At 38.1% G+C, this 13520-nt stretch overlaps 1 protein-coding gene across 1 annotated transcript in view; it reads right to left on the reverse strand.

Annotated features, from left to right (window-relative positions):
- LOC119745762 (cytoplasmic dynein 1 heavy chain 1-like) overlaps positions 1 to 13520 on the reverse strand; it is a 118599-nt gene that overhangs the window by 5532 nt on the left and 99547 nt on the right. Inside the window, exon 87 of the mRNA XM_038222353.1 lies at positions 1254 to 1364. Within this exon, the coding sequence (XP_038078281.1) occupies positions 1254 to 1364 (111 nt within the window). The remainder of the gene's footprint in view (positions 1 to 1253; positions 1365 to 13520) is intronic.

A 13520-nucleotide genomic window follows, 5' to 3' on the forward strand; every position in this document is an offset into this window, starting at 1 on the left:
ACTCGGTAGTGGTGGGGGGAAAAAAAGGTTAGGAATCCCAAAGATGTTCATAATAACGCCTGATTTCTACCACAAGACATAAAAAGTTGCAAAGATGTAAGCTTTGGCTCCAGAAGAAATGTGGCCCCTGACTCTGGATGAAAATAGGTCAACGTCCTGCTTTCTTATGATTAAAGCTATAGTCCATCATTTGCAGTTATCCAAAAAGTAACTGGCGTAATTATTGTTGAAAAACATACATGGTTGAAAGATAGTAAGGGACTAAACTCCCTGTGAAATTATTCTTTCTGGCAAGCTGTCATTTTGAAGTAATCAACGAAAGAAAGCCTTTCCAACGGTGCTTCTTAAGACGCACCGTAGGAAATTTAAATTAGTAGTTCGTTTTGTTATTCGGCGAAGCGCGTGCAAGCATTGGCATGACGCACACGCACGACGCATGACGCACGACGCACATTGCTATAATTCGTTGGAACAGTGTGCGACATCGCGTAGCTGCAATCGGCTCAGTGAGAACGTGTCTCGGACCCTTCTTTAGATTTTGAGCACTTTTGTTGCTTCAAACGAACATAATGCACAAATTACAAATGATGGACTATATCTTTAAATCCTACATCGTCAGGGCAAACTTTATAGCAGTTCTATTGGTTTCCAAATGATTATAAAGCTGAAGCTGAAACAGAGCCGGGATTTTGCTAACCCGCCTGTCTTGGTCCAATACTGGATTTGGAATGTGTTCTTCTAAATGACATCGGCTAAAATACAGCATGAAAGACATATGCTCAGAATTTCTTGGGCCCGTATGCCAAGATTCCCAAGATAAAATTCATGTCATGTTGTCGATAGTGCCTCTACGATTGTGGTTGCTTGACCACACTTGTCAAGGAGAATAAATAATTAATCCAGTCTTGTATCAAGACTACCCTTTTGGAATAGCTTGAGAAACTCCAGCTCCAATGCTCATCGGGAATTCAACAAATCTACGGTGTACATAGCGGACCCAAAATGGCGTAGGCTGTAAAATTTGGCCTCAATACAGCCGCAGAAATCATCATTTAAAAAAAATATTTTAGTCAGTTTTGTTCTGTTTCAATTTGATCCTTTGCTTCGTGAATCGGCCTCTGCCATTTTTAGACCGCTGGCTACAACGTACATTGACCTCCAGCTCTAACTGTTGAATTCCCGATGAGCATTGGAGCTGGAGTTTCTCAAGCTACTTTTGGATGACTGTGAGGGGAAGATGGGCGAGTGCTTACCTGCAGGTACAGTTCTTCAAGAGACCAGCTGTTGGCTTGAGCTACAAACTGCCTGGTTGCTGTGATGTAGGCCTCTGGAGTGAACAAGCCACCAAGCCACACATCTTGAGTCTGAGGAAGGGAGGGGGAGAGAAGAAAAATACCATCAATCAAATAAGCCTTAATCTTGAGCAATTGAGGACGCAATTTTTTTGTTTAATTACTCCGTCATTTTTTCGTCAAAAAATGTCATACTCCACAAGTTCCCTATTGAGACATACATTTTTTGTAAGTAAAAAGCATCGTTAGAGCCCCTTTAACCCTGGTTGAACTTTTGACCCAGAACTTCTGAGGCAAAGATCAGACCCAGGCCAACCAGTGAGATGCCGCACGAAATGCCCTCCAGAGCTGTCACGGTGAAAAAGTGGGTGGGAACTCTCTGATCAGTCAAATGGGCGGGTCAAATGGGCGGGTCAAGTGGGCTTTGGTTATAGTGTTTCGTTAATTCCTGCATTTTTCAAAGATTGGAACTGAAATGGAATATGGGAAAGGAATTTTGATGATAAGCCCACTGATTAAATAAAGGAAGAGCTGTGTTATATGTGCGAAGGTGATCCAACAATGGCGTTCAGTCATTTTTTTGGGTATTATTTTGGCGGGAAAATATGCCATCTTTGTTTGCTTTGACAACAAGCCTTCAGTTCTCCACAGTCATGGCAACCAGGCACGGTTGATGAAAATCATTGAATGCAATATTGGGTGTGCTTGAATGAGTTAAACTAAGCATGAATTTTCTTTGGTGTCAATTGGCGCAGCACTAATAACGCGAACACCAAATTAAAATTAAAGTAACTGACAAAGCACCCGCAGTCTCCAGTATACCAGTCTCCAGTATACCACTGGGATCCAGTCTGGCAACATCTGAAAATGATGTTGCCTAAATGTCTCATCTTTGGCTTGGTGAGCCTCGGTCTTATGATCAGATGCAGTGACGGTAGTGGGAGGTGTGGGAGTTTTATGAGAGGGGTGTACAGGCAGTACCCCTGTCCTCCTGCTTGGAGCTGGTGGGGCGACAAATGCTACCAAAAACTCAGCATGTCGCTAACCTGGCTCGAGGCAAAACAGGAGTGCATTAAGATGGGAGGTGGCCTGGTCATGCCACAGTCTCAGGAGGAAACTGAGTTTCTTGTGAATAACCTGCACCCCTGGTTTTGGATCAACTGCAATGATTTTGAAGTTGAAGGTTTGTCTGCTTTTGTTTTTTTCTACCTATGGACTCCGTGAGTGATCATTAGTGGCCAAGAGGGAGGGACACACTGAGGGTGCATACTGGTTTGGGCTCATATGACACAAAGTACAGTCGACTCTTGTTAGTACAAACTCTGGTTATAACAAACATAAAGCCTTGGTCCCGACTGTGCATTTATGTGCACAATGAAAGGGACTGATGTTCCTCTTAATACAAAATTCTGATATAACAAACAATTTGGCTAGGTCCGAACGAGTTTGTTATAACGAGACTCGACTGTACATGTACACTCAACTTTTTTTGTTATGAATGTGCGCGAAACTGTGGCGTCTTAGCATGAGCATCAAGCGCCATTTGCATTATGCATTCAAATGTTCCTCTCAGTGGCCTCCCCAACTCTCCCTTTGTAACCGTGGAGGGTGTACTTATGCACAGAGTCTATAGTAACAATTTATGTTTAGAATAGGATTGAAGCAAATAGTCTAGAAGGTTGGATTCAGTGTACTAACATTCCAACAGAAATTAATGCCCGGCTCCATCTACATAATATCAAATTAGAAATTTAATCATAATTCTGAATTATATCCTGTCAATTTTCATGAAGATAAAAAAATACACAACTGAAACATTTTTCAATTGCAATCAAATTGTCCACCCTCCCCTGCATCTTTCCACACCTTTCCCACCTAATCCTCCTTTTGTGTTTCTTCTTTCATCCCTGCATGTTTGTGTGCACCCCCTTGTTAATGTTTGTACCTCTGTCATTTCTGTTTTAGCCTCTGAAGAAGAACTTGCTAAGTTCGCAACGTCAGGCCACATTAATTTTTAGATCTATTATATATTGTTATGTATTTAAATTAGAAAGTACAAGGGTCCAATTAATTACGACTCCCAGTCAGAGTAAAAGAAGGGGGAAAAAACCCAACTCTTAGAAGTTTTGTTGGACAGAATTTTCTGCTAGTAATTGAAAAATCTCTTCTGCATTTTCATACAATAGGAACATGGGTGTGTCAGGATGGCACTTCTGCAGTGGAGTACAGAAACTGGAGGTGGGGTGAACCTAATAATGGAGAAGGAAGAGAGCATTGTGCAACTACAGATAAGTCTGGCTGGAATGATATCCCATGTGACAACAAATTTTATGTTATCTGCCAACGTCCAAAGCTGCACTATAAGAAGTGATTAGCTACACCATTGTCAATAATAAGTTTTTTTGTAAGCTTAACCTTCCCAAATCCTCTAAACACAAGTTCAGGATTTTGAAGGATTGATGCTGTATGGCAAAAATGTGCAGTTGATTTTGCAGGAAGCATTGTGTCAAGGTCTAAGGCCGGAACTTGTGATGTTTATGCTTGACCATGAAAAGTGTAGGCCTAGATTATACTTGAAATCCTCCGCACTGCCCCAGGATGTCACTGGCTCTGCCTCAACATATTAACAGTGATTGCCTGAGGATTTTGCAGGATTGAGGCAGTGGTCACCCCTCCAATGGACAAATTCAAGAAATAACAGACAGTTTTGGAGGATTGAGGCTGCATCCAATTTTTGACATGGAGGCAGTTGGAGGATGATGCAGGATTGAGGGTGCCGCTAGCAAAAAGACCTAGGTTGTTGGGGTTGAGGATAACTGTAACGTACATTAGTTTCCCAGATTTAAGTGACATGTTTTGCTTTGTTTTACGTTTGTGTTATATCTATATTATTTGCCTATTAATAAATTCAATATTTTTGTGCAATATTTTTTTGCAAATGAGGCTGCCCGAAAGTCACCCTTTTCAGGACACACAAAGTAGAAATATAACGTTTACTGAAACAGCGTAGTAACTCGACGCCAATCTAAAACTTAACAATTGTATGCCGTTCCAGCATCCTTATTGGCTCAAACTGTGGCTGACAGAAGATTTCTGCATTCATTTCAAAGCAAACTAGATGTTTGGAATTTTTATTTTGTTAAAAAACACAGGGTGATTGAGAACAACTATATTTCATTGGATACTGTTTGAGTCAGTTTAGCATATGTTCATGTAAAAACTAACAAAACAAAAAAAAAGAATGATAAAATGCAGCCCTTTTTCAGTTTAACCTCACACTGATTTTAACAAATGTATTATTTGGGGTTTAGATGGATTTCGTAATGTGTCTTATTTACAATTACTTTCGGTTTGATGATGTCTTCATTTAAAAATAGGCCAAATGAATATTGATTACGTCATGCACATGCAACTTAAAGTGAAGTGCCACATATCAATTAGAAGAAAGGTAGTGAAGAATGAATGTCAAGAAAAATGTACAAACATGGACAGAAAACATTAGCTACAAGGCATTTGCGTTTGTTAGAGAAACACAGGGTGATAGGGCGGTACATTATCGTGATTATTTGTTGTGTGTTCTTTCAGTTCAGTTTTGAAATGTCACTGTAAAATACAGCAGAATTGATTGAATTCAGACCCATTTCTCCATTTTTAAGCATCAAAAGAAAGAATGTTCTTTACTTGCAAATCAGAATCACACGAGCGTTAATATGTATTAAATACAGCTGATATTATTTGTGCAACAACCATCCACATTGGTTTACTAAATGATATATTTCAACAAACAAAAGAAAAGACAAGCATCTTGCTCAAATTCTTCCCACTTTAACCTCCAGGCTGATGACATTATATTTTTTAAAACTTCGCAATGTATTTATTGTATCTATTGGCAAATATTTATGTTCGCATAAATTAATATTTATTGGCAATTTGTCATAATTTTGAATTGCTATTTAAACTTTACAAATACTTTTTTTTCTGTAGTGCCATTAGAGGGCGCCCTTTGGAGGGATGATGCCATCATGACTTCCTTTGTGTCAATCATCACTAACTGAACATTTGAATCACTGGTTTGATTGTAGTAAAACGCTTCAAGTTAAAATTAAAAACCTGTTCACTTTTCAAAAACCAGTGTTGTGCCAGGAGATCACAGTGTTACCCAAGGCAATAAAAACACCTCACAAAATGTTACCATGGTACCGGTACTCAATTTAGTTGTTTTGCCAAATTTTGACCTTCAATCGTTGTAAATAATAAAATTTTCCACATTTTTGGACAAGGGTTCATGTTTGTATGAGGTTTCATATTCATTCCTTGAACTGTTTTGGAAGAAATTCTGTTTGGTTGAATATTGATGTTCCTCAAATTAATGAGTTTTGATTTCAAAATCAATTTGACCTTCCGTCAGGGTTGGTGAATTAAATCACTTTGATTTAAAAAAAAAATCCCTTGATTCAAATCACTTTTTTTGTAAAAATCTTATTTTTGGCAATATGAATTGATTGGGGGTCATTTTAATCATTTAAATCGATTGATTTTAGTTAATTACAAAGTGTTAGTTGTTCTTGACACATTCAAACACCCATACTTCATCAGCATCGACTCAACTACATGTAGGTTTTGCATAATTACCCAAAATAACTGTTTTGATTAAAGTCAAGATTGGAGTCTTAATATTTTTCTTCGTACTTTGAATTTTAAGTTGTGTAGAATATCAATGAATTGTTTCATATCCACACACAAGCTGACACAACATATCTCTACCGTATCAATCACCTTTAATAGTGTCGTCAGTACTTATGAACCCTTGTACAAATGAGGTTGACCACATGGAGATGAAATTAAGTAATTTTATTTTTTAAATCACTGATTCAATCCACTTTTTTTTCAAAGTTATTTATCAATGTTAATTTGAAATATATGACTCTAAATTCGCGAATAATGAATTGAGTTTTATGAATGATGGGTATTATAGGAACCTGAAAACTCCTTGTTGATGGGTGTACGGCAGTATGGGAGATTGTAAAAAAAAATTTGAGACAAATCAATATTTTGAAAGTTAAATTTTTTAAAAACAAAAAATGATGTAAATAAAAATTTTTTGAGACAAATTAAAAAAAAATCTGATTAAAGTTTTTTTTTTAAATAAAAAAATCAACCTGCCAACCCTGCTTTCCATTAACCCTGGAAATAACGTCAATAATTTAAACAAGATTGCACCTGAATATATGGGAAGGGGATTTTGAACAACTGATTAAAAAATGAAAAGCTGTGTTATTTGTGCGAAGATGTTCCTATCATGGTGGGTCAGCCATCATTTTCTCTCTCTCCTTTCAAGGCATATCTGGGTTAGAAAATTCGACCACCTTTGTATGATTTGGCAAGAAGTCTTCAGTTCTCCATAGTCATGGCAACCAGGCACAATTGATGTACACAATTTTGCTGAAAATCAACCACAGTTCCTCAAGGGCAGAGCGTTATTTCCTGTGGGCTTTCATTGAATCAAACCGAGCATGATTTTTTGTGCATCCATTGGTGCAGCACTAATAACGCGAACACCAAATTAAACGTTAAATTAACCAACAAGTGCCCTGCATTGTAGCTCCCTGTATAAGTAAGCATTGGAGAGAACGCAGTCTGCAGTATACCACTGGGATCCAGTCTGGTAACATCTGAAAATGATGTTGCCAAAACGTCTCATCTTTGGCTTGATAAGCCTCTGTCTTATGATCAGATGCAGTGATGGTAGTGGGAGGTGTGGGAGTTTTATGAGAGGGGTGTACACCTGTCCTCCTGCTTGGCGCCAGTGGGGCGACAGATGCTATCATAGCCTCGGCAAATTGCTAACCTGGCTCGAGGCAAAACAGGAGTGCATCAAGATAGGAGGTGACTTGGTTATGCCACTCTCTCAGGAGGAGATCGACTTCATTGCGATCCTCATAAAGCCCGAGCGAGCCTGGTTTTGGATCAACTGCAATGATCTGGACGTTGAAGGTTTGTGAAACTTGTCTGCTTTTGTTTATTTCTAGAAAATGGACTCCGTGCATGGGCAGTACATGGCACTATGTGATCACTTTCTTGGGCCAACAGGTTTGAGCCCATATTGGTTTGAGCGCACATGTCATCTTATGATGAAGGTGCATAAAACTGTGGCATCTTCGCACCAGCGTCAAGCATCAAAGGCAACTCTCCCTTTGTAACCACTGAGGGGGTACTTGTGCACAGAGTCCATAGTAACAATATACTTTTTAAAAGTGGATTCAAACAACTAGTCCTGAAGATTTTTTTTGCAATTTTCAAGGCTTACTGCCCACCTCAACGCAAACTTCAAATTCGATTATAATTCCTGTATTCTATTCTGCCAATTTTCTTTTGAAAAAAAGAAAAAAAGAAAAGAAAAACCTAAAAAATTGTCATATTGAATTGCCACAGAAGACGCCCTTTTATGTGATGACAATTCAACATATAACCAACCTAATATTTCTCCATTGTGATCACATTGTCAGTTTTTAGCATCTTTTTGTTGTTGTATATCATTAGTACTGCACATGTTTAACCCAAAAGGTACAATGGTCCAATTAATTCAAACTCCAAGTCAAGCAAAAGAAAGAAAAAAACGGAGGACAAGCCACTGCTTAGAATTTTAGTTTGGCAGAATAAGGTTTTTTGAAAAACTCTTCTGTTTTTTTCCATACAATAGATACATGGGTGTGTCATGATGGCACTACTGAAGTGGAGTACAGAAAATGGCGGAACGAAGAACCTAATAACTATAATAATAATGAGGATTGTGCAATAGTAGAAGACAGGGTTTGGTCTGATTATCCTTGTGCCAAGGACAAATTTCCGGCTGTCTGCCAACGACCAAAACTAAGCTATTAAATGTAACTTGCAACGCCATTGTTCATAATAAAGTGAAGGTTTTTTTTGTAAAGAGTTACTGCAAAGGACTGGCCTCATTTTAATTATTTACCCAGATTTAAGTGAAAATCAATAGATGTTTTGTGTTAATTTTGGACTAGGTTTAGGTTTTATCAAAGATTGTACATAGGGAAAGATCAGACAGTTCGCTGAAAAAGGGAAACAAATGTGGTATCAAATTAAAAGGGACAACTAGACCTTTCATTAGAGTGATGTGGCAGTGAGATGGAGTATATTTGTGAAGCGTTCTGGCTAAATGAGATGGAAGTGGGCACAGGCCGTAGTGGAGACAAATGCAAAATACCAATTGGGGGTTGAATTTTGTATTCAAATTTCAGATTTATTGATATTTGTAATCTTCGATACGTCTACTACACATACTTGAAAGAAACAGTATAAAAATCGTGGAATAAAAGTGTTTTTAATGATAAACAATTGGCATCTTTCGTTTCAAGACAAAACTTGAAACTTAAAGGCCTTTTTCTCAGTATTTTTTCTTTTTTAACATGTCGATGAATGCAAACTTTAAACAGCCATAACTTGTCAATGGAATGTCCAATTGAAGTGCAACAAACAGGATTGTATAAAGAAGAATTTTATTGTCTTTCGTAATACCTTCAAGCCCTATTTCGACCTCTGCTCAGTTCTGGCTGGTTTTGCCAGAACGCCCCACTTAAGTGTAAAAAAACCCTAGTTTTTTGGGGCTCCAATTTTAGGTAGGCATTTTGGCACCTTGCTTTTATATATGAATATTAGTATTACTGTGATTTTTTGTTTTTAATGCTGAGAGAAAGGTAAATATTTTATGCTAAAGGAAGTTTTTGTTTGATTTTTAGTATCTTACATGTTTTAACTTGTACTAAAGATTGGTGGACAAACTGTAACTTGGATTATTGCAACATGCAGGGTATTTAAATTTTTGCCACGCCCCTTTCTTGTAACGTGCGTTACTGCTAAAAAAAACTTATTGCCAAACCAACATTAGATTTTTTTTTTTTTTTTTTATAGTTTAGTCACTTACATGTAACTTTTGTGAAGAAAATCCACCCTCAATGATTTGACTTTATAGAATAATAGCAGAGAGTTGACAGAAAGATTCTGCCTCCCCCTTTCCCCCCTCAGATCTCAGCTATCGAGTGACGAAAAATTATGAAACTCGATGCATGCATGAACAACTTAATATGAACATACCCAAGAAATTTCATGACTATAGATTAAAGGGTTTTGAATTATGGCTAATTAATTATTCATATGCACCAATGGTAATCTGCTTTGTGTAAACTATATGTGGGGAAGTTCAGTTTTTATGGCGCATAGCGCCAAAATATTTTTTCACTTGATTTTTCTTGATTACACGAATCTTATGCACGTCATTGTGTAAAAATCGATTTTTATGTAACTTTTAGTGTGTAGACATCCAAGTATTTGGATACCTTACATGCACGTAAACAAATGCAGTTGGTATGATTTGTGCAACAACCGAATAATAGATTTCAATAAACACAAAATGAAGAAACAAGCATCATGCTGCTGACATTATCATTTTGAAACTCTGCAATATTACTTATTACCCCAAAAATGTTTATCGGCAATTTGCCCAAATTTTGAGGAACTACTTCTAAATTTAAGACCAATTTTTTTTTAAGTGCCATTAGAGGGCGCCCATCGGAGTGATGATGTCATTATGACTTCCTTTGCGTCAAGCATCCCCCACACTGCAATCTTTGTAACTTTCAAGATTTTTTTTTTAATGAACCCAAATCCACTTGACGACCTTTTTTTTCATCTTCAGATGAGTGTTTTCAGGGCATTGTTTTGAGCCGAAATGCAGAAGAAATTATACAATCATTGCACCTGATTCTGCATATCGGAGGTGAAATTTTACCATACGCCTACCGACTAAAGTGATTTCTAGCACAAGAAAACGAATGTGTATATAACATGTAATAATAGTATGGCACCATAGAGCAATATTAAATTACTAGAGCGCTAACTTCGTGTACAAAGTAATGCCTGCTGGGCGCATCCATGTTTGTGCACAAACCTATGGAGACCTACAAATTCTGTGCGGCTTTTGTACGGCTATTTGCATAATCTGCGATTGTATTCCATACCGGTGCATTATCGAAGCTAATACGCCCCAAAACCGAAACGCACGATTAGCAAATGAGCGTGTCATTTTGCTCTACACAAACAGCGCAACGCGTGCGCGTATTCGCTGCAGATGCTTCTTGCCGTCACGTACCGTCAATGACGCGCTTAACTTGTTTGCGTATGTTCTACTTGCGCGTTGCATGTAGAGTACACTTTCAAAACTCAATCCATCTAATTTTATTATGTTCTACAAACAGGCACATGAATTCAAAATGTCTGCGCCCTTCAAAGCGTCACCGCGCGCAGAATGACGAGTTAGTGCTCTAGTAATTTAATATAGCTCTATGTATGGCACTCATCTCTTGATCTTGATTTAATGAATATGAGTAGCCACAGTTTTTATTCCAAATTTCAAAGCTGTATTTATTAGAACCTAAGAAGAAGGGATGCTTTTTTGTGGTAGAAAGATATTTTTAATTTGGTGTTAAGTACAACATTTGATCTTTTCTTACTTCACATTATATTGGCCAGAAAATATGCCACCTTGTTTGTTTGTTGGTAACAAGTCTCCTGCCCTCCGTAGTCATGGCAACCAGACACGTTTGATGTTCACAAATGTGTTAGATATTAAATTCATCGACAAGTGCCCTGCATTGTTGCTCCTGGTAAGAGCGAGCTCGCCAATTAAATTAATCAACAAGTGCCCTGCATGGTTGCTCCGGTAAAAGCGAGCTCGCCAATTAAATTTATCGACAAGTACCCTGCATTGTTGCTCCTGATTAAGAGCGAGGGTTGGAGAGAACGCAGTCTGCAGTATACCACTGGGATCCAGTCTGGTAACATCAGAAAATGATGTTGCCAAAACGTCTCATCTTTGGCTTGGTAAGCCTTTGGCTTATGATCAGATGCAGTGATTGTAGTGGGAGGTGTGGTAGTTTTATGAGAGGGGTGTACCCCTGTCCTCCAGATTGGAAAATGGGGGCAGAGAAATGCTACAAAAAATTTGGCACGAATCTACCGTGGGCCGAGGCAAAACAGGAGTGCATCAAGATGGGAGGTGACCTGGTCATGCCACAGTCTCAGGAGGAAACTGAGTTCATCGTGAAGCATGTGTACCACTGGTTTTGGATCAACTGCAATGATCTTGAAATTGAAGGTAAGTACGGACTCTGTATGTGAACAGTAGATGGTCAATTGGACAGCCTCTGTGAAAGGGGGCGACGCAAAGCCTCGGGGGTACTTGCGCGTGGAGTCCAAGGTAACAATTTACTTTTAAAAACGGATTCAAGCAACTAGTCTGGAAGGTTTGATTCAGTATACATACCATTCAACTGAAATTACTCCTCAGCTTCACGTACAAATCAAAATTAGAAATTTGATTATAATTTTTGAATTATATATTATGCCACTTCGTCCAAAAAAAAATTAATAAGAATAAAAATCTGCATACTGAATTGCCACAGAATACCGTTTATACGCCATTTCACATTGAACATAAGAAACCTAGTTTTTTCAAGCGTGATCAAATTTTTCAGTGTCTTCTCTATTTATTGTTTACGTATATACTTATGTATATAAATCCAGAAAATATGGGGGTCCAATTTATATGGTCAAAGTAAAAGAAAAAAAGGTTTTTTGTTGGGCAGAATTTCCTGCAAGCATTCGGAAAATCTCTTCTGTATGTTTGTACAAATAGGTACATGGGTGTGTCAGGATGGCACTACTGAAGTGGAGTACAGAAAGTGGAAAGCAAATCAACCTTCAAATGGCGGAGGTAGAGAGCATTGTGCATACGCGGGAAAATCTGGTTGGAATGATGTCTGGTGCCAGAATAATTCCCCCGTTATCTGCCAACAACTAAAGCTACAATATTAGATGTGACTGGCTTCATCATTGCCAATAATAAAGTGAATTTTTTTCGAAGATTGTAACTAAAGATGTTATTTATGAAGCAAGGCAGTATGTAGTGTTAGGCCAGTAATGTGGGATTCCTATTTGTTTGTATTCCTCAAATGGTGCTGTTCCAGCATCCGTATTGGCTCAAAATTATGGCTGATTGATGATTTCTGTAGTCAGTTGAAAGCAAATCCACAGCCTGGTATCAAATTACCAGAGAGCTAACTTATCTGAACGCAATGTAGCCTGCTGGGCGCATCCATGTTTGTGCACAAAACCTACAAAAAAGCTTGAAAATCTTGTTCGGTTTCTTTTTGGCATTTTGTATATTTGCTTATTTTTTTTTATTCCAACCCAATTCCAAAATGAAGCTGATCAGACCAAAACGGAAAAGCACAATCTGAAATGAGGGTTTACTCCACTCGTATGCACCACCTTCGTGAAGAAACCATGTCTTTGCAGTCACATTGTAAATCCCTAAACTGGAGATTTTGTGTAGTATTTCTTGTTTTGGGTTTGTTAATACTCAACTGTAACGTAAAACGGTTCGTCCTTTCGATATTGATTATTCAATTTTTGTAAGTATAGAGATTTTTTTTTTCTAAAAGCTACTAGTATTCGGGTCAGGGTTTAAAAATTAAAATAATTGCTGGCATGTGTCACTGGCTATTTGAATTGTTTGTGATGCATCGTATTGTTTTGACATGTGTGCATGCTTTATGCTGAATAAATTAATAACAAGCAGAATTTCCTATTTATTTCTATGGTTCTCGTATGTCTTTGCCTCTAAAGTAGGGTTGGTCAGTCGAAAGAAAACTAAAAATAAGAAAAACATATTGAAGTTGAACCCTTATAGTGGAATCCGGTGACCAGAATTAGAAGCTTTTACTGCGGTGGTGTCACGCTTACGCTACACGCTTTCTTAAAGACGAGGTTCCCGCGCATTTTGGTATTCCTATTGGTTGAAGGAGCCCCAAGTGCGTGTGTACTACCCGAGTGCAACTTACGTGAGCCTGGTGCCACCGCAGAAAGTGGCTGCTGCCGGATTAGTCTATAGGTAAATGATGCCAAGTGCGTATTGTCTCTAGTTTTGTTAAATTGCAATGAGTTTATCATGAGTTCATATCAACGAGTAAAATAATGAAACCATATTTGGCAAGATGTAGTTGACTTACATTATATCTGCACCAAGCAGCTCACCAACGTTTTGGACATAGGTATATTATAGACACCTAATATGATGAGAGGCAACATCCTCTCATCTTCTGGAATTCCACTGGTTGGTATACGCAGTACTTCGTGTAAAAATCTGGTATT

The sequence above is a fragment of the Patiria miniata genome, unplaced genomic scaffold (assembly GCF_015706575.1).
Source record: "Patiria miniata isolate m_02_andy unplaced genomic scaffold, ASM1570657v1 HiC_scaffold_7, whole genome shotgun sequence".
Classification (NCBI taxonomy): domain Eukaryota; kingdom Metazoa; phylum Echinodermata; class Asteroidea; order Valvatida; family Asterinidae; genus Patiria; species Patiria miniata.